At 50.3% G+C, this 22487-nt stretch overlaps 1 protein-coding gene across 3 annotated transcripts in view; it reads left to right on the forward strand.

Annotated features, from left to right (window-relative positions):
- The window catches only part of Rassf5 (Ras association domain family member 5), a 65621-nt gene extending 46403 nt beyond the window's left edge, over positions 1-19218 (forward strand). For 2 of the 3 annotated variants that reach the window (XM_038349862.2, XM_038349863.2), the window contains 4 exons: positions 14033-14143; positions 15018-15315; positions 15724-15839; positions 17050-19218. In XM_038349862.2, the coding sequence (XP_038205790.1) occupies positions 14033-14143; positions 15018-15315; positions 15724-15839; positions 17050-17202 (678 nt within the window). In that variant the 3' untranslated portion in view covers positions 17203-19218. Of the gene's footprint in view, positions 1-14032; positions 14144-15017; positions 15316-15723; positions 15840-17049 lie in introns of those variants that run through there. The other variant, XM_038349864.1, reaches the window with a different exon arrangement.
- Positions 19219-22487: the final 3269 nt, after the last annotated feature.

Consider the following 22487-nt stretch of genomic DNA (forward strand, 5'->3'; position numbering starts at 1 on the left):
CTACAGGGCACTGTGCACCTCCTGATTCCATCCCTTGTTTCTCCCACTGCCCCTTGCCTGCAACAGGGCCTGAGGTGCTCTGAACACAGCTGGCATCCCTGAGACCAGTCAGGGCAATGAGCATCTCCCTGCCAGCAGCAGCACACCCAGGCCTCAGGCACGGTTTCTGCCCAGACCACCTCAGCATTCGAGAAAACACTAAAAATACGATAGCTCCAAACTTGGAGCAATAAAAACAAGACAGGGCTCTCAGACAGACCGTTCGGTTGCTCCTGTGCCCTCTCCCAGAGGCTCACACTGCCCAGGACTAACCTCAAGGGATTCTTGGTCGGGTAGTTAGGAATGTGGTCTCTGCTCCATCCCTTCAATTTGTTGCCTCCTCCAGCTGTGCCAGCTGTGCTTTTCCCTGAGAAAATGCCAGTCCTGTGAGACCAGGAATTGTGCCTTTCAGGCCAAGGTGGCAGCATGGACTTGGTTACGAAGGCAGATGTACCTGTTAGCTGTTCCCGTTAGTGGCTAAGTCTTCTTTCATCTTGTACAACCAGGATGGATTAGCTCTAGAGGCAAACTCCCCCTAGTTTTTAGTCACTGTGTATAAATAAGTTTATTTCCCTTTGCAGAGAATTAAACTGGTAGCAGTCAGGGGGCTGAGAACTTCAGGATAACACATGGGAGGCTTTTGTGAGCCAGGGCCGATAGTGTTTTATTTATTTATTTATTAAAAAAATTAATTTCAGCCAGGTGGTGGTGGCGCACACCTTTAATCTCAGCACTCAGAAGCAGAGGCAGGAGGATCTCTGTGAGTTCGAGACCAGCAGCTAGTTCCAAGAAAAAAAAATCCATACCTGAGTGCTGTGTTTATATGATTTCGTTCCTCCCTGCTCCCACCCCAGCTCCTCCAGTGATCCCCATTCCCTCTCAGATTCATGAGATCTTCTTTATTGCTACATGCATACATATATACACACATATGCACATATTAAGATAGCCTGCTGAGTCCATTTCGTGTTCATAGGTGCATTTATTTAGGATTGACCACTTGGGAATGGATACCCTATGGGGCTCCTGTCCCTGGAGAAGACAGTTTCCATTAATTGCCTTCACATAGGAGCGAGGCCTTGTAAGGTGTCCCCCATCCACTTTGGCATATTATACAGGTCTTGTTTAGGCAAACCGTATTTTGAGATTTCATGACTGTAACTTCCCTGTCATACATACAAGACAACGTCACAGCAGACGCCCTGGACTTCTGGATCTTACAGTCTTTCCACCGTTCCTCCCCGATGTTCCGGGATCCTTAGGTGCAGCAGCTGTGCTGCAGATGTGTCTATTGTGGTTGGGCTCCACAGTCCATGGTTCCTGCATTTTGACTGTTTGTGATTTCTATAATGCTCTCTATCTGCCGCATAAAGGGTCATCTTTAATGAGAGGTGGAAGCTACCCTTATCTGTGGGCATAAGGATAAAGAGAATGCAGCTAGGAATGATACTGATGCAGCAATAGTGTCTTACCTTCAAGTTCTGGAGGTAACCAAGGCAACAGCAATACCCTATATATTTCTGGAGTCTCTTCAACTTCCTTGACTAACAACTCAAAGGGAGCTGCCCCATGCCTGGCAGTGGGGTTTTGCTAGATAGACAATGACCTTTGCAGGGAGTATTATTACCCCAGGAGACATAACTATATATGCATGTGTATATATATATATATATATATATGTATATATATATACTTACATATATTGTATATGTATTTAAAATATATTTTAAAATATAATTTTTTCCCTTTTTGATTTTTTGAGACAGGGTTTCCCGGTGTAGCCCTGACTGTCCTAGAACTAGCTCTGTAGACCAGGCTGGCCTCAAACTCACAGAGATACCCCTGCCTCTGCCTAAGTGCTGGGATTAAAGGCATGCACCGTCACGACCTGGTCCACATAATTTGTTTCTTTTACCTGTTTGACATTAGCTGGAACTGTCATAAGGCCACACCTAGCCACAAGGGAAACTGGGACACGGAGTGCGTGGGAAAGCCTTAGTAGTCCCTGCCTCCACCTCTGAACCTTGGGAGCTCTGTCCACTTTCTCAGTAAAGAGCGTGACCTCCGACCTCTGACCTCTGACCTCTCTGGCTTTGTGCCTCTGACCCCAGCTGCTTGGGAGCCCTGGTAAGGACAGATGATTTACTCCCCATATTCCACACTTTCCTGGGCCTCTGACGTGGTTCAAAGGGGACCTTGTCACCTGTATAGGGATTACTCTTCAAGCCGCTTTCGGGAAGTAGAGACTTGGCGTCTGAATCTTTGCCGGCAGGACTCTAGAACTGCATTAGTATTCTTTTAGATACTCAGAAGCCCAGGAGTCATCTGTTCAGGAAGTACATGCTAGTTCAGGGAGTTCTCCAGTAGCAATGCGATTTGAGTACTGATCGCAGATTCCCTGGAAGTTCCTGGGCTGGAAACTAATGGTTTATGCCCAACAGATAGGACAGCAGATAGGACAGCAGGCTCAGGCACCCCAGGCCTGCCTATAGGCTCCCCTTTACTCTCCTCACGGTGTGCTTATTTCAAGGCTGTGGGGATCTTGTGACAGCCCTTTGGTGACAGGATGGTGGATAGAACAGTCAGCAGAGGGCTGCTTCTCATACCAGCCTTGGCTGTTGATGGAGGCCGCAACCTAGTCACACCAGCCCTTAGGCACAGGTCCTTCATCAGTCCTTCATCCACTCCTTCCTGGCAATCACACTTAGGATGTGCTTCAGCCTTTATGTTGCTTCTGGGAAAGCCTCACCTCTATTTGTATGGAAATAGACCCTTCTTACCTCCTGAGCCGGAGGGGGAGCCTAGATAGTGAGCCCCTTATTGTTACATTGTAAAGATTTCCACTAAGGCGAGATCAGAAAGAGGACCTGACTACTGGCATGGGTCCCTTCTTCCAGGACCACCTGGCCTTAGCCATCCTGTTCATGCTCAGAACTTGGGCCAGGCCACCCCTTGTCCTGTCCGCTGGTGCCCTCCTCCTGTCCTTCTCTGTCTTTGTGAGTGTAGACTGTTCGTGTTGACTGAGCTGGGTTTTACCAGTTTGTTTGTGGAACATACATCATCTCTCTCCCCATACAGTTTAGGAAGATTCTGAGGCCTTGTGTCTTCCTGTCAGGCTGTGCTCTGGGCTGAGCTCTCCAGAACACAAGTTTAAAGGGGAGACACTTGACAGGCCCAGCCTGGGGGACTGCATCCTCCTCTCTCCTCTCAACTTGTCAGGTACCCCAGATCTGTATACAATGTGGCGCTGCGGGCTTCCTGTGCGGAAAACCCAGACCTGCCTTCATGGCTCGGGATACCCTTGTGAGAGCCTGGGGACCTAGCCTGGCAGCCCACGATCCACATGCTGAAAGGAGAAGCAGGCTTCCAGGTAACAGTCAGGGAGGGCTGCCTGCCCACCAGCAGGCAACAAAGTGTCAGTGTGTCCGGGCAGCTGGGCAAGGCCGGTGTCAGAGTGCTGAGTGGGAACGGACTGGGACGTCCACTGAAGTCCCTTTGCCTCTGCCCTGTGCTGCTTTACAATTTGGGATATCTGACCTAAGTCCTGTTGGCAGCCACAACCCGACCAGGAGCCTGGTCACAGGAAAGGAGGCTGAATCTGGAGGGCTCAAGATGGGGCTCAACTTGCTTAGGAGTTAGACTGACCCCTAATGTGCCTGAAGTGTAGGATAGAAGAGAGACTCACAACTTCGTGTAAACAAGGTAGACCCAGATGGCGGCTCCCGATTTCCATGCCCTTGGAAGGGTCTTGTACTTCTCGTTATTTATCTTGCAGAGCCGGGAGCAAACCCTGGGCATAGGCACACTAGGCAGCCACTCCACCAGGAAGTAACGCCTGTTGTTCCATAGTGAAAGTCACAGAACATTTACCATTTCCACTGTCGCTAACGTACACCCAGTTCTGGGACACGACATGCATGTGTCACATTGTCAACTGCCACCACATCCAGTTTCTACATACAACTTTGGGGGCAGAGCCTTGAGCATGATATGCAGGTGCCTTACTGCTGGGTCCCTGGCTCCAATCTCCAGAGCTTTTTCATTTTCCCAAACTGAAACCCTTTACCTGTTTAATTACTCTAAGAAGTGAGTATGAGTGGACTCCACTCTCAATTGTCTCCCTTTTTAAGGCTAACAGGTATTGCTCTGATATGTATGGGCCACATTCTACCCATCCACTCTCCTACCAGTGGCTCCTGAGGTTGCTTCTTCCGGTATTGTATAGCCCTGCTTTCATTTGCTAAATCCTAGGTAATTCTAGGTCAGTCTTTTGACAAATCACCATACCTTCTCCACAATCCTTTCACTGATTTACATTTGCCGGTGAGGGGGCTGCTGATCTTGCTCGTTTACCTGGTACACCTGGGAGGAGGGACCCTCAGCTGAGGAACTGCCTCCCTCAGACTGGCCTGCAGACATTGCTGTGGGGCATTTTCTTGATTGCTAATTGACGTTGTCCACTGTGGGCAGTGCCACCTCTAGGCAGGTGAGGCTGGGCTGTATAAGAAAGGTGGCCAAGGGGCTGGAGAGATGGCTCAGAGGTTGAGAGCATCGCCTGCTCTTCCAAAGGTCCTGAGTTCAATTCCCAGCAACCACATGGTGGCTCACAACCATCTGTAATGGGGTCTGGTGCCCTCTTCTGGCCTGCAGGCATACGTGCAGTCAGAATGTTGTATACATAATAAATAAATAGTTAAAAAGAAAGAAAGGTGGCCAAACACTAGCCTAGAAACGAGTCAGTGAGCGGCGGTCCTCCATGGTTTCGGCTTCAGCTCCTGCCTTGGTCCCCCCATGATGGTCTGTCACCTGTGAGCCAAAATAAGCCCTGTCCGCCCGCAGCTTGGCTTGGTTGGTGTTTTATCACAGCAACAGAAAGCCAGCGAGGCCAGCCATTTAGTACTGGAAGTTTCCATATCCCACAGTGTACATCAGAAACAGTCAATGGAAATAAAATGGAGTTTTGTTGGGATTTTTGACGTTTTCCCCCAACACTCATTGATCCTGGGCATATTTCACGTGCTTGTTGAACATTTATATTTCCTTGAAGAAATGCCTATCCAAGCCCTTGCCATTTTTGATCGGATTGTTCACGTTTCTGTTGAGTTGCTGGAGTTCTTTATATATGTATATCCCCACCCTTTATCAGTCATTTGCAGAGGATTTTTTATTATCTATTTTGCAATGGGCTCTTGCCATGGTTCCCAGGCAGCATGAATGAATGGATGGATGTGGTTGTGTGTGTACATATGTGTAGGTGCACATGCATGTGTGTGCATATATGTGTAAGTACACATGCATGTGCATGCACATATGTGTAAGTGCACATGCATGTGTGTGCATATGTGTAACTGCACATGCATGTGTGCGTATGTGTGTAAGTGCGCATGCATGTGTGTATGTATGTGTAAGTGCACATGCATGTGTGTGCATATATGTGTAAGTGCACATGCATGTGTGTGCATATGGAGGTCAGGTCGATGGCAGGCGTCTTTCTGGGTCTCTGGCTGGCCAGTGAGAGCTCCAAGGATCACCTGTTCCTGAAAGTGCCACTGTGCCTGGCCTTCACATGGGTCCTGGGCATCTGAACTCAGGTCCTCATGTTCAGACAGCAGGCACTTTGCTGACAAGGCGTCTCCCAACCCAGGCTGCCTGAACACGGATATTAGCATGGTTGTGATGCCGATAAGGCCATAAACTATAGCTCCTGGCAGATGTTTATGGACAGTAAGACCTGTGACAATCATAATGTAGCCTGTTAGGGGTCCAGGTTAAATGGGAGAGAGCGCTCATACTGGGTCAGCCCCCACTGGCCCAGCTTTCCTTTGCCAGACTAAACCCACTGCAGCAGCTAGCTAGTTCTGTGGTCACAGACGAGCTGAGGTCTGTCAATTTTCACCGCGCTTATAGTGAGCGAGGCACTTCGAGGCTGCCTGCTTACTCGACACAACAAACTGTGTGTCCAAACTACGCACTGTAAGCCTCCGTGAAACCGACTTTCTGATAGTTGCAGAGCTGAAAGCAAAGGCCAGTCCATGGCATCAGGTGGCCAGTGTGATCCAGTGGCAAAGTGCAGTGCTCTGGGTACAGCACTGTGTCCTGACTCAAGTTATTCTGGGGGTCAGTAGTGCCATGAAGTCCCCAGCGCAGTACCTGGAGCTAGGGCTCCCCAGGCCTTCTGTTTAGTGCTGCTGTCCTCTGGTCCTGAGCAAGTCAGGTGAGTTGCTCCTACAGACAGAAGAGAGGGAGGGAGGGAGGGAGGGAGGGAGGGAGGGAGGGAGGGAGGGAGGGAGGGAGGGAGGAAGGAGAGGACACTGCTCTGGGTCATCCTGATTGGGGCTGCCTGGATGCCAGTCACTGATGGCCAATCCTTCTGAGCCTGTTTGTACCATAGTGCATGCATTTCTGCCTTCCTTCCTCAGGTGACCTGTGGGCTCCCAGGGATGGGGCCGCACCTGTCTGTTTCATCCCCCATGGTACCTTTCTCAGTCTTCAACCCAGAGGCATCTCAGTCAGTTCCTGCTGCTGACTTAACTAACTGCTCTGCATTTCTGTCTCTGGGGACTTCGTTCTCTTTCCAGTTTCTTGTCCACTTCCTTTATCCTGTGTCTCCACCACCCACTCCAGAATCATTTGGGTCCTATACATCTCTGTGATGGCGTCCCTTCTCACTCTGCTGCAGGTGACCTATTGGAGAACACAGTCTAGGAATTTCTAGTCCTCTTATTTTGGGAACCATAGACATGTAACAAATGGGCAGGATGAATCCTCTTACTGGCATGGGTGGGACAAAGGAAACATTCCAGAACGTGGGCACGTTGGAACTAGGAAGGGACCCTCTAGTGCATCTCACTGGAGAATCCTCTTTATATCTGGTTGAGGCTGTCACAAAGGGACTTGTGACCTTTACTGGGCTTGTATATTGGTCAGGGCATTTTAAACCCAGCCTAGACAGATGGGTATCTGCCCTTCCCCAGCCCCAGGTTCCCATTTGGGGCAAGCACAACAGAAAGCCCAGGGGTTGGGCCTGGAGGGCCTCTGTATGACCCTTTATTCAGTACATGCCTGCAGCTCTCTCCCTGGGTTTGGGCTTAGAGGTTTCCACTCGGGTGCCTGACAGTTGCTTCTGACAGACGGATGTGCTAAGAGTCAGAGGAAATGAAGACCTGTTGGAGCTTGGCTAAGGTGAGGTCTGGCTGACACAAACAGAAAGCAGGTGGCAAGCGTCCAGAAGAGCCGAGCGGCAGAGGGCAGGGGAGCTCTTGTCCCTTTGGGCCATGGCTACTGACGCAATTCAGATGGACCCGGCTGCCCTCCAGGTCTTCTGCCCCACGCCCAGTTCTCTGAAAGAGAGGAGGAAGTGGTGGTGAAAACCCTCCCTATCTTGTGTCCCTGTGGTGCGCCTTGGAGCGTCTTCGGTGTCACTTCATGATTTGGCAGATGAGGAAACTGGCTTCCTGAGAGGGGAAGTGGCTTGTCATAGGTCACAGGTCATTTGATGGCGTTGTGTTCATTCTTATCAGCAAGCTACCAAGAAGCAGGTCAGCCCACTCTGAAGCCCCATGCATCCCACATGCTCTCGGCAGTGAGCCCTCAGGGTGCAGGGCAGAGTGAGGTGCTCTTGGGCCTGGCTGTGTGGGATTCATGGACAGTGGGCTCTATGCTGGGACTCTTCTCCAGCTGCTTTACCCTCTCTCACACCTATTCATCAGTTATTTCTCTGACCTCCTTGGAGGTCAACTACATGTTAGCTGAGCCCAGCAGTGGGTACCACATCCAACATAAAGTCTGTTCCATCCAAGGAATACTGGGTTAATGGGTATGAGAGATTCTTTAAACTCTGCCTCCTCTCAGGAGGGGAGGAGAGTAACTCCAGGGAAATGACCAAGCCTTAGCCTATAGGGTTCCCATTAAGTGAGAGTGGAGCTAAACAGCCCGTAGCTGGAATGTGAGGAAATATACAGGAAACAGTACAGTGTTGACTTGATGGAAGGTAGACTCTCCTGGAAGATGAGCTTTCGGGCATGCCTGGGGGTCTTAGTTACCTTAACTGGGATGAGAAGACCCATCACTGGGTGACACCATTCCCTAATTGAAGGATTCTGGTCTCTCCAGAGGGGTACACCTTGAATCCTAGACTTGGGAGGCAAAGCAGGTGAATTTCTGTGTTTGAAGTCATCCTGGTCTCATATTATGAGTTCCAGGCCAGCCAGGGCTACCCTGTCTCAATGATGATGATGGTGGTGATGATGGTGATGACGATGGTGATGATGGTGATGGTGGTGGTAATGACGATGATGATGATGGTGGTGATGGTGATGATGATGATGGTGGTGATGGTGATGATGATGATGGTGATGATGATGATGATGATGGTGGTGATGGTGATGATGATGATGGTGGTGATGGTGATGATGATGGTGGTGATGATGATGATGATGATGGTGGTGGTGATGATGATGGTGATGATGGTGATGATGATGACAATAGAGAAAGCAAGATGAGCACTGGTACGTGAGTGTGCATTCATTGCTCTGTCCTGATTACGGATGTAGTACACTCAGCGTCCCTCAAGCCCCTGCCACTGTGACTCCCCACTGTGATGAACTGTGACCTGGAATGGCACGTCAGAACAAACCTTTTCTTTCTGAAGTTGCCTTCATCAGGCTGTGTTATTACAGCAGCCGGAAGATAAAACACACCAGAAGTACGGCTTAGGAGAGAAAGACTGGATGGACGCAGATGCTTTCCTTCATTTAAAATGCCGCTCATCTGATACACTCAGGGTCCAGAGGATGGGAGACTACCATGGACTGGAATTTTACCAGGCAGCAGATGGAGGAGAATGAAGGGAAGAGAGGCATGTGTATTCTAGGGAGGGAAATTGCACAAGCACCACGGTGGAGCAAACTACTACCCATGGGCACATTGCACAAAGCAAGCTTCCCTGCTCATAGGTTCATTGCACAAAGCAAGTTTTATTGGGCCACAGCCGCCCTCATTCCATGGCTGCCTCTGTGTGACAGGGTAGCAGGGAGTAGACGCAATGGACTGTGGCCTCCGAAGCCTAATGCTTAGACCTGGACCTTCACAGAAAGCCTGCCCACAGCCCGTGCTGAGAAAGGAATGAATGGACTCTAGGGATGTATGGCTAACCTGGAATACGTGCGCAAGGGCAGCGAGAAAGGAGCTTAAGTTGGTTTAGAGGGAAGGGATTGGCTTTTCTGTAGGGAAAATGACAACATAGCCCCTGGCTGGGTCTGGTGAACCCATCGTCTCACTTAATTTGACTGTTACATCAATCCTGAGTGATAAAGGATTTTGATCCCAAATTTATAGAAGAAACCAAGATTTGGAGGTTCTCTGATTCTCTCAAGATCACAAAGTTGGGAGTTGGAGTCAAAAGCCAAATACAATGTCCATCCTCCAGATGTTTACTGAGCCCCACCATGCGCTGAGCAGGGATGGGGCCCTGGGACACCGTAATGGACAGAACAGGCAAGGTCACTTCACTCACAGAACGCAGAGGCCCACCCCAGCTCCTTAGAGAAGCAGAGAGCCCTCGCCTCTGCAGTCAGGGAGGGACCAGCGAAGGTTCATTATCATCTTCATGCCCAGATGATGGGCACAGAAGAAATGAAGTCATATGGTCCTGGATATGAAGGAGCTTCCATCCAGGAGACGGGGAGCCAGCCCCGCTAGCTTCCTGGAGGTGGGTGGAAGTGGGACTGCAGATAAACCCCAGAAGGCATGGCGTGCGATAAGCTTAGCTCTGGCTCTGGTTCACTTTCTTCAGCTGGAGGTGGGTGCTGTGATGGTAACATTCTTCACAGGCTTTCTGTGGAGGCCAGTGAGCACGTACATGCTGAGAACAGTACATGGCGGCGGTTAGGGAAGCCTGGCCAGGCAGAGAGACTGCAGGTGAGAAGCCGGGCATGAGATGACGAAAGTCACGGGTGAGGGGAACGCGCTGGTGTGTTCTAAAAGACAGGGAGTGAAGTTCTGTTTTGTTTTGAAGCAAACCTGAGGACTGGATGGTTTAAGTCAAGACAAAGCAAGCACTGGGAGTGGACACACTCTTCTCTGCCCACCTGTCACTCTGGGAACTTCGCCGGCCATTTCTTGGTCTGTCCAGGACCCATGTGGGGATTAGAATCTACAGGCCTCACTCCCAACTGTCCTCCTTAGAGTGGAATGACAAACCGGGGACTTCCTGTTGGCCCCTGACTACAGTGCAGTGTGGTGGTGCTGCCTGGAAGGTAAAATACAGCCAAATCTGATTCAGGATAAATCGGCTCTGTGCTGGGCTTGCTGAAGGTATTTTACTTTATTTGGTTTTGAGATACAGTCTTGGTAGCTCACCACACAGATCAGGCTGGCCTTGCATTTGCAGTGATCCTCCTGCCTCTGCCGCCTAAGTGCTGGGACTGCAGGTGCAGGCCACCACTCCCAGCCCATTAAGGGCATTTTAATAAAGATGTTAGAGAATCATCTGGGGAGGGGCATCTGTGCTCACAGTGCTAGCACACAACCTCTTCACTGGGCCCCCCACCCTGCCGTAACTTCGAGGGTTTACAGTGGTTGCAGTCTTTTGCATGGCCTAGGTCAGGAGACAAACCAGCTTTTCAGCAGTAGCCGGGACAGGCTGGGCATACTAGAACAGCTCGGCCAATGCCAGCGTTTAGTCAGAGTGAATTGATTCCATGGGATAGGCACACTCTGAGAGACACCTGATGGGCTGATGCCTAGATTCACTAATACGTAAAAGCTCTCCATTTTGTGTGGATGTTGGGGCACCCCAAGATACAAGTGCTGTCTCCTTCCTTCTAACTTTGTGCCCATCACCAGAGAGATGATTCTTTCACTAAGAGGGCTTGAGATTCTGTAAGGTGAACAGAGATTAGGGTCTGCCTCACCCTTGGAAAAATTCCTGAATTGTTGGCACAGTGGACACTGCTTTTTAGGCAAAGCGTGGGGGCAGCAGTTTTCTTTTGGGCCCAAAATATCAGTGCTGTAGTGGGATGGAGTTGCCGGAGGGTCTCAGTTTCTAAGCCCTGAAGCATGTTGAAATCACCCGAGAGATTTCTAAAATCCTTGTACTTGAGCTGCATCCCGGACCAGTGAAATCAGCACTCTCTGGGGAGAAAGTTCAGGAAGCCATATTTCTAGAAAATCCCCCAGATGACTCCAACGCGTCCGGAAGGTTAAGAGCCCTTTGTCTAGAATCTATGGTGCTTCCCAGGCTGCTGGTGGATTCTGAGCTCTTGGACAGGGCCCACTGGTTTGCCTACTTTGTTAAGTGATTCATTGCATCTGTAGGTTAGATCTCGCCTGGCAGGTTCCGTGTGGGCAGCAGCCAGCCTGAACTGGGTGCTGACATTTGACGCTGACATTCTATGGGAGCAAGGTTCACAGTATTGGCCACACACGCGCAGGCTGCTGACACTCCCAGGTAGATGGGGCTCCCCTGCACACCTGGAAGGCCAGACCTTCCGATGCTGAGGTCAGGATGCTGTCTTCTGCCTGTCTGGAAGGGACCCGTGGTATGTACTTGTATCATTTCCCAGGCGCGAGGAAAGGGAAGAGAACAGAGGGGTTGATGTAATGAATAAAAGGAGAACAGGAAGCAGAAACCGAAGGCCAAGGCAGCTGTGACTCACTGTGGTCCAAAGTAGGCGTGGAAACAGGCCTTCTGCAGCCACAACATCACGGCCTTTTCAACAAGGAAATGGTTGGAGGCTGGCTGAAACCTTCCAAGGAGCTTCTGGAGTTTTCTGTCCCTTAACTCTTCTTTTTGTAGACGGATGTGAGAATGCGCCGAGAGTGACAGCCTGCCTGCCTTAGAGATGGGCAGAATGAAGTATAAAACAGCAGCCATACAGCTGCCCGTTCTCACTGGAAATGGTCAGAAGGCGAGGCAGGGCCAGCCACAGCCAGGTCCATCTGGTCTGTAGGTATGTCCCCAGCTTATAGACTCTGGGGATGGAGAGGCCCAGAGTAAAGACGCATGAGAGGCTCCAGTCTGAAAGCCCCCAGGTGAATGAGTCAACAGTAGATGAAGACAGCCCCTGAGGCTCCCGTGACTTATTCACGTCAAGCAAGCAAGAGATGTCCCAGCAACTGTTTTCCCTTGGGCATTCTTCAAGGTCCAATTCAGAGATCTAAGAGGCCACCCTAATGGGCCCCTACATCCTGCCAGCTGCCTCCCACTCCAGATGTTAGAAGTCCCTCCTTGCCAGCTTCACAGATAACAGAAGACCCACTGGGATCCCTAGAGCCGGACACACTGATCAGCCCAGCTTAGGTGAATGTTCCAGAGGCTGGGTCTTGACTTAGCAGCTGTGCATCCCAGGCCTGCAGTGTTAACATTCAGTGACTGTCACTGGTGTGGTGGGTGCTGATCTCTGTAGCAGAAAGGAGGCTCTAGGGTGACCGACCACATGGTCAGTCCAGGACACCAGGCTTAGATGGACTTCATTCTCATTCGTACTTGGTCACTCATTAGCAGCGGGACACAGGCACGTGGGGCAGGGGAGAATCTTACAACAAAAACAAAACAGGTAGTTTGTGAGAGAAGGCATTTGAAACACCCAACACAGCAATGTCGCCATCGGAGGCTATGGGTGAAAGGCGCACAGGAGCAGACCATGGGAAGAGCCTGTAATGAAAGAGGGTGTGGCCTGGCCTCTGGAGAGAGCTGGGAGGGTGGAGCCACACAGACGCAGCAGTGCCCACTCCTCTTGGCAATTGTGGAGTCGCAGTTTCCTGCGCTCTGTGGGACTGGAGGGTGGGGGGAGGATGCATTGGCACGCTGTGAGTGTGATGAAACCCCAGAAATGGGTGTGCTGAAGGGGAAGGTCAGGGGCGAGCTCTGTTGGTGGTGGCGGTGGTGGTGTGATGTGGGACTTGTAAAATTCCCCAAACCGAACCCAGGAGCAGGTGTCAGATGATGTCAAAGCCATCTCTCTCTGGGTACCAGAGGTGACCACACTGGCCTGAAGTCTGATGAGTTTCTAAGATCAGGATAATTCTGGGAGAATTTTCACTGACCAGCTTCTATAATCCAGGCCACTCAGGGCAGCACAAAGACAAAACTGGGAAGTGACGTGAAAGAAATCCAGAGAACTGACTGAAAAAGAACAGTGTAGGCCTCAGGATCCACCACGCACCGTACTGCGAGGGGTACGGGTTTCCACTCTAACGTCATCCTCCCATCTTCCCAGAGTTGGGAAGGGGAAGTCAGGGGACTATATGAGAGGAATGGAAGGGACACCGTGATACAGGGAGAACACAGCAGGACAGGTGTGGGATTTCTGGTAGGTTCAGGCAAGCTGGTAAATGATGTTCTCTCCTGGAAACTGGGGGTCATGGGTCATAACGTAGTCTGGGTCTGTGAGATGCAAGGGAATGGATGGCTGAGAACTTAGTGTACAGAGATGCTCAGTAAACGCTGACTGTCCCTAGGAAAGGGGACCACAGCCCTGTGCCTACGGTTCATTCATTCGACAAGCATAACGTCACCTGTCAGGGCAAAGCTTACTGGTCCCTGACATGAGCTCTGCACTGCAGGGCAGGTGCCCTTGCTTCCTGGCTCTGGGGCTATTGGCTTCTACCAGCAGGCATTCCCTCTTCTCTGCAGCTTTGCCATTATTGCAGACAGACAGACAGACAGACCGTGTCTTTGTCTCTTTCCGTCTATGAGCACCTTTTCCGTAGTGAATCATGACCACTCGACGTTCTACCCACTTACCAAGTTCATATCCAGTGCTCAAGTGTGGGGCACTGACATTGGTTTCCCAGCCCGTCTGGGGGTAAGTATGATTCCCATTCCAAAGGCGGTGAAGCCTCACTGCGATCCGAGTGGCTGGCCTCTCACTGCTTACACTGGCACTTATTTCCTAGCCAGAGAGGCATTTGCCGGGGGTGGAGGGGGTATGCTTACTGCCCTTCACATCCTGAGAGCCGCTGTACACACTCCATTCCTCTGTCTGTCCAGAATGTCTGTAAGGCAGTGGAGGAGACACAGCACCCGCCCACGCTCCAGGAGATCAAGCAGAAGATTGACAGCTATAACAGCCGGGAGAAGCACTGCCTGGGCATGAAGCTGGTAAGCAGGGCCCTGTCCACCCTACCTGGCATCCCTCCTGCCCCACTCCCACCTCGTGTACTCGCCTGTGCATGAAGGTGGTAGGGCAAGGCTGTCCCCCCGTCCAGCATCCTTCTGTGCCCCTCCCCACAGAAGCAGTGATTCCCTTGCAGCTCATTCTCCTTTGTCCAGACCCAGCTTTCTGTGCCCTCGGGGACCCAGAGAAACAGGCTTTAGAACAGACTCCAGAGACAATTTCTGTTCATCCTCTGGCAGCTCTGGGAAAGTTTACCCTAACTTCAATGTGAGAGCTCTTAGGGGATTAAATGACAGCAATGAAGGGTTTGGGGGTTTGGTCCCCAGGAAGCTCTAGGCCAGGGGAATTTTGCAAGAGAAGTGGAGTGCGTATTGGTGAGCACCCCGACCCTGCACAGGGTCCGAGAGGCTGTCTTTAATTAAGGGGTGATGCTAGAGGAACCCTGCCCCCTGCTGGACACTGGTAGCAACTGACTCTTTGGGGGCGTCCCAGACACACAGGTGCCTCAGAAAACAGATTTGAGTCAGAGGCCAGAGTTTGTTGGGCTGGACCTCTGAGGTAGAGAGGTGCCTGCAGACTCTGCCTTTAGGTGGGGACTCAACAAAGGCAGCTGGCACCTGTCTGGGAGGGTTTGAGGCAGCCACCCTAGACTTCCTGTGAAGGAAGCCACAATGATCCCACTAATCCTCTCTGGTAACTGAGCTCCAGACCTCCTGGCCCTTTGGGACCATCAGCACCTCTAGATAGCAGACTCAGGAAGGAACTCAGACAGGCTGGCTGGAATGGCCCCTATCAGGGTCTCTGTGTCACAACCTCGAGCGGCAGTCAGAATCATGGAGGATATACTTCCACATGCAGAGTGAAGATGGCACCTACACGGGCTTCATCAAAGTGCATTTGAAACTCCGACGACCCGTGACGGTACCTGCTGGGATCCGACCCCAGTCTATCTACGATGCCATTAAGGAAGTGAACCCTGCAGCCACCACAGATAAGCGGACGTCCTTCTACCTGCCACTTGACGCCATCAAGCAGCTACACATCAGCAGCACCACCACCGTCAGCGAGGTCATCCAGGGGCTGCTCAAGAAATTCATGGTCGTGGACAACCCGCAGAAGTTTGCGCTTTTTAAGCGGATACACAAAGACGGACAAGGTATGAGCAGTCCCAACCTCCCCAAGTCTGCCAGTGCCCACGCAGTGGTGTAAACCCACCGCGAGCCCTGGATGGGGTGTGGGCTTCCATGCAGCAGGGCTACAGCCGTCTGCATGCTGCTAGGCTTCGTGAATGAGCCAAGCATGGAATCTGGGCAGGAAAACGAGCAGAGAGCCTGGTCAGGCAGCTCCATGCATGCACAGGAAAGACACGCTCTGGGCTCCCAATCTTTATAATCTCTATAACGAGGGGTCCACCCACTGTTCTGCTTCCTTTGGAAGGTGATGTAAGTGGAGGCAGGACCTTGGGAATGAATGTCAGGCAGGAACTGAAGGCTCTGCCTCTGAGCCACCACGGTCTTGTCAGGCTCGTACCCACTAGACGAGCCATGCCTGTTTCTGTTCGCAGTGCTCTTCCAGAAACTCTCCATTGCTGACTGCCCTCTCCACCTGCGTCTGCTGGCGGGGCCTGACACTGATGTCCTCAGCTTTGTGCTAAAGGAGAACGAAACTGGAGAGGTAGAGGTATGTCTGGCGCCTCTGCAAAAGCCAGCCCTGGGTGCAGAAAGACGGGGGCTGCTGTCCCAGGTGCAGTGAGGGGAGGGCAGGACGACTAGACAGCTGCGGTGTGCTGAGCCACAGGCTGTGAGCCCAGGATGCTCAGTGGGCACAGCACAATGAATGAAGCAAGTTAGAGCCTGCATACGGCAAAACCTACAGCAAGGATTCTACTTGCTTTGTGAAGATGGGGCTGGAGGTGTACGGTGGGAGGATGGGGGTGGGGGTGGGGAGGGTTATCACACACTGAGAAACTATTTGGGCCCAGACTGGTTTTGCCCCAGGATGGCCTAAGGCCCAGCAATTTCCATCTGGGTTCTGCTGCGCACAGGCAATTTTGAACTACTTTTCTCTCCTAAAATGATGACTTCTCTCTAAGAGGGACTAACCCGTGTCAGTCTCCTAGCAAAAATGGGGTAACATCAGGCAGTAATCCTCAAGCCCAGGATATTTAGGATGTGGTCTTCATGAAGTGACAGAAAGGAGGGTCTAAGTGTTTATCACATTGTTCTGTGGAGGTTGAACATGATCAGGATTGGCTTGGTTGGGGGCCGTCAGTGGAGGATGTGGGCAGGACAAGGGCTCTGCCCTCATTTCAACCAGGATAACAGCGTGTTCTCGAATCTGTTAGGAAGAGAGAGCCACTGGAAGCCTGTGAGCTCTGCTGGCCTAGAGCCTGGGGTTGGGAGAGCGGAAATCCAGCTCTAGTCCACCCTGCTGCTGCCGGTTCCGTGGCTGTGGAGTGTGGGGATTAAGGCAGACACCATAAACGCCCCCCTGTGCTCCAGAAGCTTGTAGTCCCCTCCCTCTCTCCCGTGGAGAGGTGGCTCAGCCAGCTAGAGCCCACTGAGAGGTACACTAGCTCACGAGGAGGTAGGTGACAGGGTGGAGTTTGGTGTCTGACGACCACAGCTAGAGAGAGGTAGTCTCCTGCCTCTGGAGAGCACAGCCAGCACCCAAGTGAAGATCTTAGCTGCTGTCGACTATTCCCGTAAGAACATGGCATAGGGCCAGGAACTCCACGAGTGTTAGGATTTGACCGTTTGTGGCTGATGTGACCGTCGTGTATAGCACAGATGTCATTCATGGTACCTGCGTGTTCAGTATGTGTGGGGCCCTCGGGTCATGTCAACATCTAACCATTTCCCCTTGTTTTCTCTTCCTCCCTGCCCCACAGTGGGACGCCTTTTCCATTCCTGAGCTCCAGAACTTCTTAACTATCCTAGAAAAAGAAGAGCAGGACAAAATCCAGCAAGTGCAGAAGAAGTACAACAAGTTCCGACAGAAACTGGAGGAGGCGCTACGGGAGTCCCAGGGGAAGCCTGGGTAACCTCCTCCTGTCCTCAGTGCCCTCTGATTTATTTTATTATTTTGCAACAGACATTTATTCTCCAGACACCTCTGGGTCCACTTGTGCCTGCCCAGCAGTTGACAGATGTGGCACAAAGTCTCTTCCACAAAGTGTCTGTGCAGGGTTCGATTCCTGCCAACCCACCGCGCCATGACGCCATGACTCTGCAGAGACTCCACCTGGGTCAGAACAAACAATGTTTACCCCGCCCAACTGCCGGCCTTTCACAAACCAAATCGTTGCCTCTCTGGCCAAACTCCAATCAATCACAGCAGCCGGCGAAAGGGAAGAAAGGTTTTAGAGCGCTGTGCTCTTTCTCTGGATTCAATCCTTCAGTTCCTCTTCTTTGCCACCTACAGTATCTTTATTTATGGGTCAAATGTGGCGTCTTCATTTAGCTAAGTCCTTGGAAGCAGGGAAATGCTCATGAAGGACTGTCCTCCTCGCCCCCAGGTGCCTCCCCTTCACTAGGACTAGACACTCAGGGTTAACCTGAGATTTCCAGATGCTACAGCCTGACCAGGCCTGTCACCCCCCAGGCTGTGCACATGCAAACCCAAAGGCATATTCGTACATCTGTGTGGTATTTCAGCATGTCTCTGTCCGATGTTTGTTAAGTCCTGAATTTAATGTTGTCATCCTCATGGATTTCTACCAAAGGGAAACCAGCCACTTCACACTTTTAGTTTCCTGCTGAGTCGCCAGAAAGTACCGCAGAGAAGCTCATCCAAGCTGTCTACAGCCCACCTACAGCTAGGACCTCTTGTCTACTCCTCAGCCTCCAGCTCTGCCTCCATCCTCTCCAGCTGCTGCCTGAGGAGTAGCCTTGATTACTTACAGTGGCAGGGTCCTTTCAGTTGCAAGGCATGGTCTGCTTGCAGCACGGCGTCCAGCAAGCCTGTGGGCCCGACCTCCCTGGTGACTTCAGTGCCTTTTTGTTTCAGAGAGAAGAGTAGGGCATGTTTGCAGCAAGCTCTGCTGCTGGCCTGCCCAGGGCAGGAAGTGGACAATGGTGGTGTAGAAATGAGGGCAGGGGAGTCCTCGATGCACACAGTGATGACCACACACCTTTGCCATCAAGCTTCCTGATCAGGCTCTGACTTCGAAGATGTAATCTTGTTAAACCACACTGGCAGCATCAGATTCTGACTCCAGCTCGCTGATGAGTTCAAAACTGAAAACATCAGCCAGGACTGCAAAGACCCTCGCTCAAGACAGAGGGAGAAAAACTTGTCCCTTTCAAAGAAGGCCGGGGTTCCAATCTGGCCTCAGGAGGAGACCACTTTCTTGTTGCCCTTGCCTTTCCACACCCCTCGGGTTGCTTAAGCCCAAGCTTCTTCGTGTAGCCGCAAAGTCCCCTCCCTAGCTCAGGCTAGTCCCTACCGCTCCTGTCCCAGAGGAATGCTGGGTCCTTGTCATTCAGTCTTCAGAGCTGACAAAGCAACACGAGCTAGCAACTCTGTGAGGCTGTGCATGCCACCAACCCTGGCCATCTGCCATCTTGTGTGCAGCCTTATCTCTTCCCTCCCCACTGTGTATTACAGGGACAGACGGAAAGTCATTCCCTTCACCCTGCATGTCTGTAGCATAGGAGAAGGCATGGCTCCTGCTGCAAACACTGTGAATGCTGCTGAGACCTCCCTCCGTGGATGCTATTTTATTTTTGAGAAGAAGAAAAGGTCATGTATATATATATATATACAAATATATGTGTGTATATACACATAGAGGCATATAGCTATATATAAAGGTTTATTCAGAAAATTATGGTAAAATTGAGACTTTAAGCACAGTTGGACTCAGGGCCTCTTCTGAGGTTGAGCCCCTGGGAAGGGTTGGTCAGGTTCCTTCAGCCCCAGAGCTGGGTGTAACTGCTGGTAGTGCCTTCTATGGTTGTATTACTCCATGGGTGTTTGTTTTGAGAACATTTTCCTTCTAAATGTTTTTTCTTATATATGTTTTTTAATGAGTAATAAAGGCTTACTGCAAAAACAATTCACAATGGAGGCATCCTCTTTGAACTTCCTCTTATGGGAACTGAACTGGAGCAAGGGGCCTGCTGCAGCAGGGGCTGCATTTCTTGGCAGAGCCAAGCTTTCTTCTGTAGTAAGCTTGGGTTTAAAGGCTGCCACCCAAATGCTTCTGAGGACACTGTCCACACATAGGAGATGGAGGACAGGCAATACCCTCTTTCTCCCTAGTGCTGGGGACGGGAGAGCACTCAGAGCCAAGCACATGCTGAGTTAGCCAAGAGCGGGGCTTTCTGGATACAAAGGGAACCAGCAGCTCTGTCCTGGAATTATTGAAAACTAAGATGTTAATGTGTCACTGATGATTTCAGCCACGAGAGGGCTGAGCTGGCACGAAGCAGCCCTCATTTTGGCACCCTCTGATTTCCAGCAAAGAAGCATTTTTGAATTCATAGAAAAGGTCACATAAATTAACTAGAGAAATCACTGCCTACCTTCTGGGGTTGTTGGAAGTTTTCTTCTGACTTCTACATATGTGCTGTGGCATATTCATCCACACATGTGCAAATAGATTTCTGTGTGTGAGACGGGGTCCCACACATGTACACATACATTTTTGTGCATGAGCCCCTGGCTATCCTGGAACTTACTATGTAGACCAGGCTGCCTTCAAACTCAAGATTCACCTGCCTCTGCCTCCTGAGTGCTGGAATTAAAGGTGTGCACCACTACACATGCTTAACAGTTTTTGGAGACATACAGTCAAAAATTTTAAAGAATTAGCTGACATCTAACTTCTCTGCCCAGCCTGGTCCTCCATATCTTACACCAGGGTCTGGCCAGGTGAGTCTGTCCAGTCCCCAGAGCCAGCAGAGTCCCACATTCAGTGCTCCAGCCTGGTCTAGTCATCCCTGCCACAGACTCCAACCTCTAGGCTTTGGCCAGGACAGACGTGGCCCACCCGCCTAGACTTCCTCCCTACCACCTGACTCCATCCATTCTCTTCTGCAAAAACTAGCTCCAAATGAATCAAAGCCCTAAATGTGAGACCTGGAACTCTGGAACTGCCAGAAGGAGTATAGGTGGTGTCCTACAAAATACAGACTCCATCTGCCCAGAAACTAAAGCCAACAGCTCAGGAAACCAATAAAGTGAAGAGGAAGCCCACAAAATGGGAAAGAATATTTCCCAACTATATACCTGACAGAGGATTAAAATCCAGACTACATAAAGAATTCAAAAAGTCAAAAAAAAAAACCGTTCAAAAACTGGACTAAGGAACTAAATAGATTTCTTTTAAAAAAAAAAAGTCTAAGAAATATTTCAATATTTGTTCATTATCCCTAGCACTTAGGAAAATACAAATCAGCATTTGTATTTTTTGCCAGTCAAACTGATAAATACTGGAAAGAAGGTGGGAAAATGGGAATCTTAATTCGCTGCTGATGGGACTGCAAACTGGTATAGCCACTCTGGAAGTCAGTGTGGAGAACCTTAAAAAAAAACAAAACAAAAATACCACATTGTCCAGTTATACCACCCCTTGGCATACGCCCAACAGACTTGACCTCCTACTCCACAGATGCCTGCTCAGTCGTGTTTATTGCTGCTCTGCTCACAATAGCTAGGAAACGGAAACAACCTAAATGCCCTTCGGCTGATGGATGGATGGGAAAATGAGGTACAAATACTCTAATACACTATGGAATACAGTTGTAACTACGGAATTCGCTGTAAAGAAAAGGAAACCATGAAATTTGCAGGTAAATGGATGGAACCAGAAAAGACCACAATAAGTAGTAACCCACATCCAGAAAGACAGACATTACATGTTCTCTCTCACCTGTGTTCCTAGCTCAAACCTTCAGAAGGGAATACATAACATGGAGTAACCACAGAAACCAAAACCATGGGAGTAAAGTGGACAGGTGCTTCGAAGGGAGGTGGGCAACCAACAGTCCTACCGAGGGTGACACCCGTGAACCACAACAACCAGCACAGCAAACTTCCCTAAGGTACAACAGTGGCACTTTGTCTTGGTGGTGACCGACTTTTTAATCTGACCTTAGGCCCACTCAACAAGAGGAAAACCATGTCTGGTGCTGAAAATCTGGCCAATTCCCCCACGCTAGTGAGGTCAGGGATCTTAAAGGAGAACCTCCTATTGCTACTTTACTAAGCCAACAGAATTCCCAACTGCATCTTAAATACCTATCCTTATACCCACAAGTAAGTGTGGCTCTCACACATGCTCAAAGAGATACCTCTTTGTAATAGAGACCTCTACAGATCAAAATGCAGAGAACAGCTGATCATGGGACACCCATCACCAATTGCTAAACCTACAAAACTCTTGCACCTAGCCCAGCGTTGTGGTACATCCCTTTAATGCCAGCACTCAGGAGGCAGAGCAGATGGATCTCTGTGAGTTCAAAGCCACCCTGGTCTACAAAGCAAGTTCCAGGCCAACAAGGGCTACATAATGAGACCTTGTCTCAAAAAACAAAAATCAAGAAACAAAAAAAGCCCAGGAGATGTTACAAAGAGGGGTAGACTATTGTCAGAGCCAGAGGGCCAAGAAGTCTGCTATGAGATTGTGTCGCCTAGAAGTGACAGAGGCTCTGGTCACGGTACCTCAACAGCGCGGCAGCCTAAACAAGACCTGGGCAAGGACACCAGTCACCATGCTAACAGGAAAGGGGGGGTCTCGTGGGGCCCGCTGCTAGACAAAGAACTGTATCAACTAAGGAATGCTGAGAGTGGGAGAAAGAGGCTTCCCCAGAGCTGAGCCCCATAACTGGCTATGCAATACCTGGGGGGTTAACCCTGAAATCATACATTCAAGTAACACTAAACAAGTGTAAAGGGTTGAGTCTCTATATTTGTTATGTTATAATATTTATGTGTGCATACACAGACATAGGACACACACACAAAAAAAAAGAGGCCATGAATTTGAGGGAGGGAGGGAAGATATGAGGAGAGGAAAGAAAAGATGGGACGTTAAGTGTACCCCCACAGAAAACTTCAGAAAACTCAGCCAGTCGCTGAGTAAACCTGTCCGTCTGTCCACCCCCATGGGAATGGGGCATGGGAATGGAGGGTTTCTGCTCCTCACTGGACCCATTTCACTGCAGTTTGGCATTCATAAGTTCAAAACTCAAAGTCTGACCTTGATATACATTATTTGGCTTAGCACACAGAGAGAATCCATTCCATGGTCTGACTCTGCTCCACCCTGTCCCACATCTCCATGACAATCACAGGAGAGAGAGGAAGATGGTTCAGTGCAAA

The sequence above is a fragment of the Arvicola amphibius genome, chromosome 12 (assembly GCF_903992535.2).
Source record: "Arvicola amphibius chromosome 12, mArvAmp1.2, whole genome shotgun sequence".
Lineage (NCBI taxonomy): Eukaryota > Metazoa > Chordata > Mammalia > Rodentia > Cricetidae > Arvicola > Arvicola amphibius.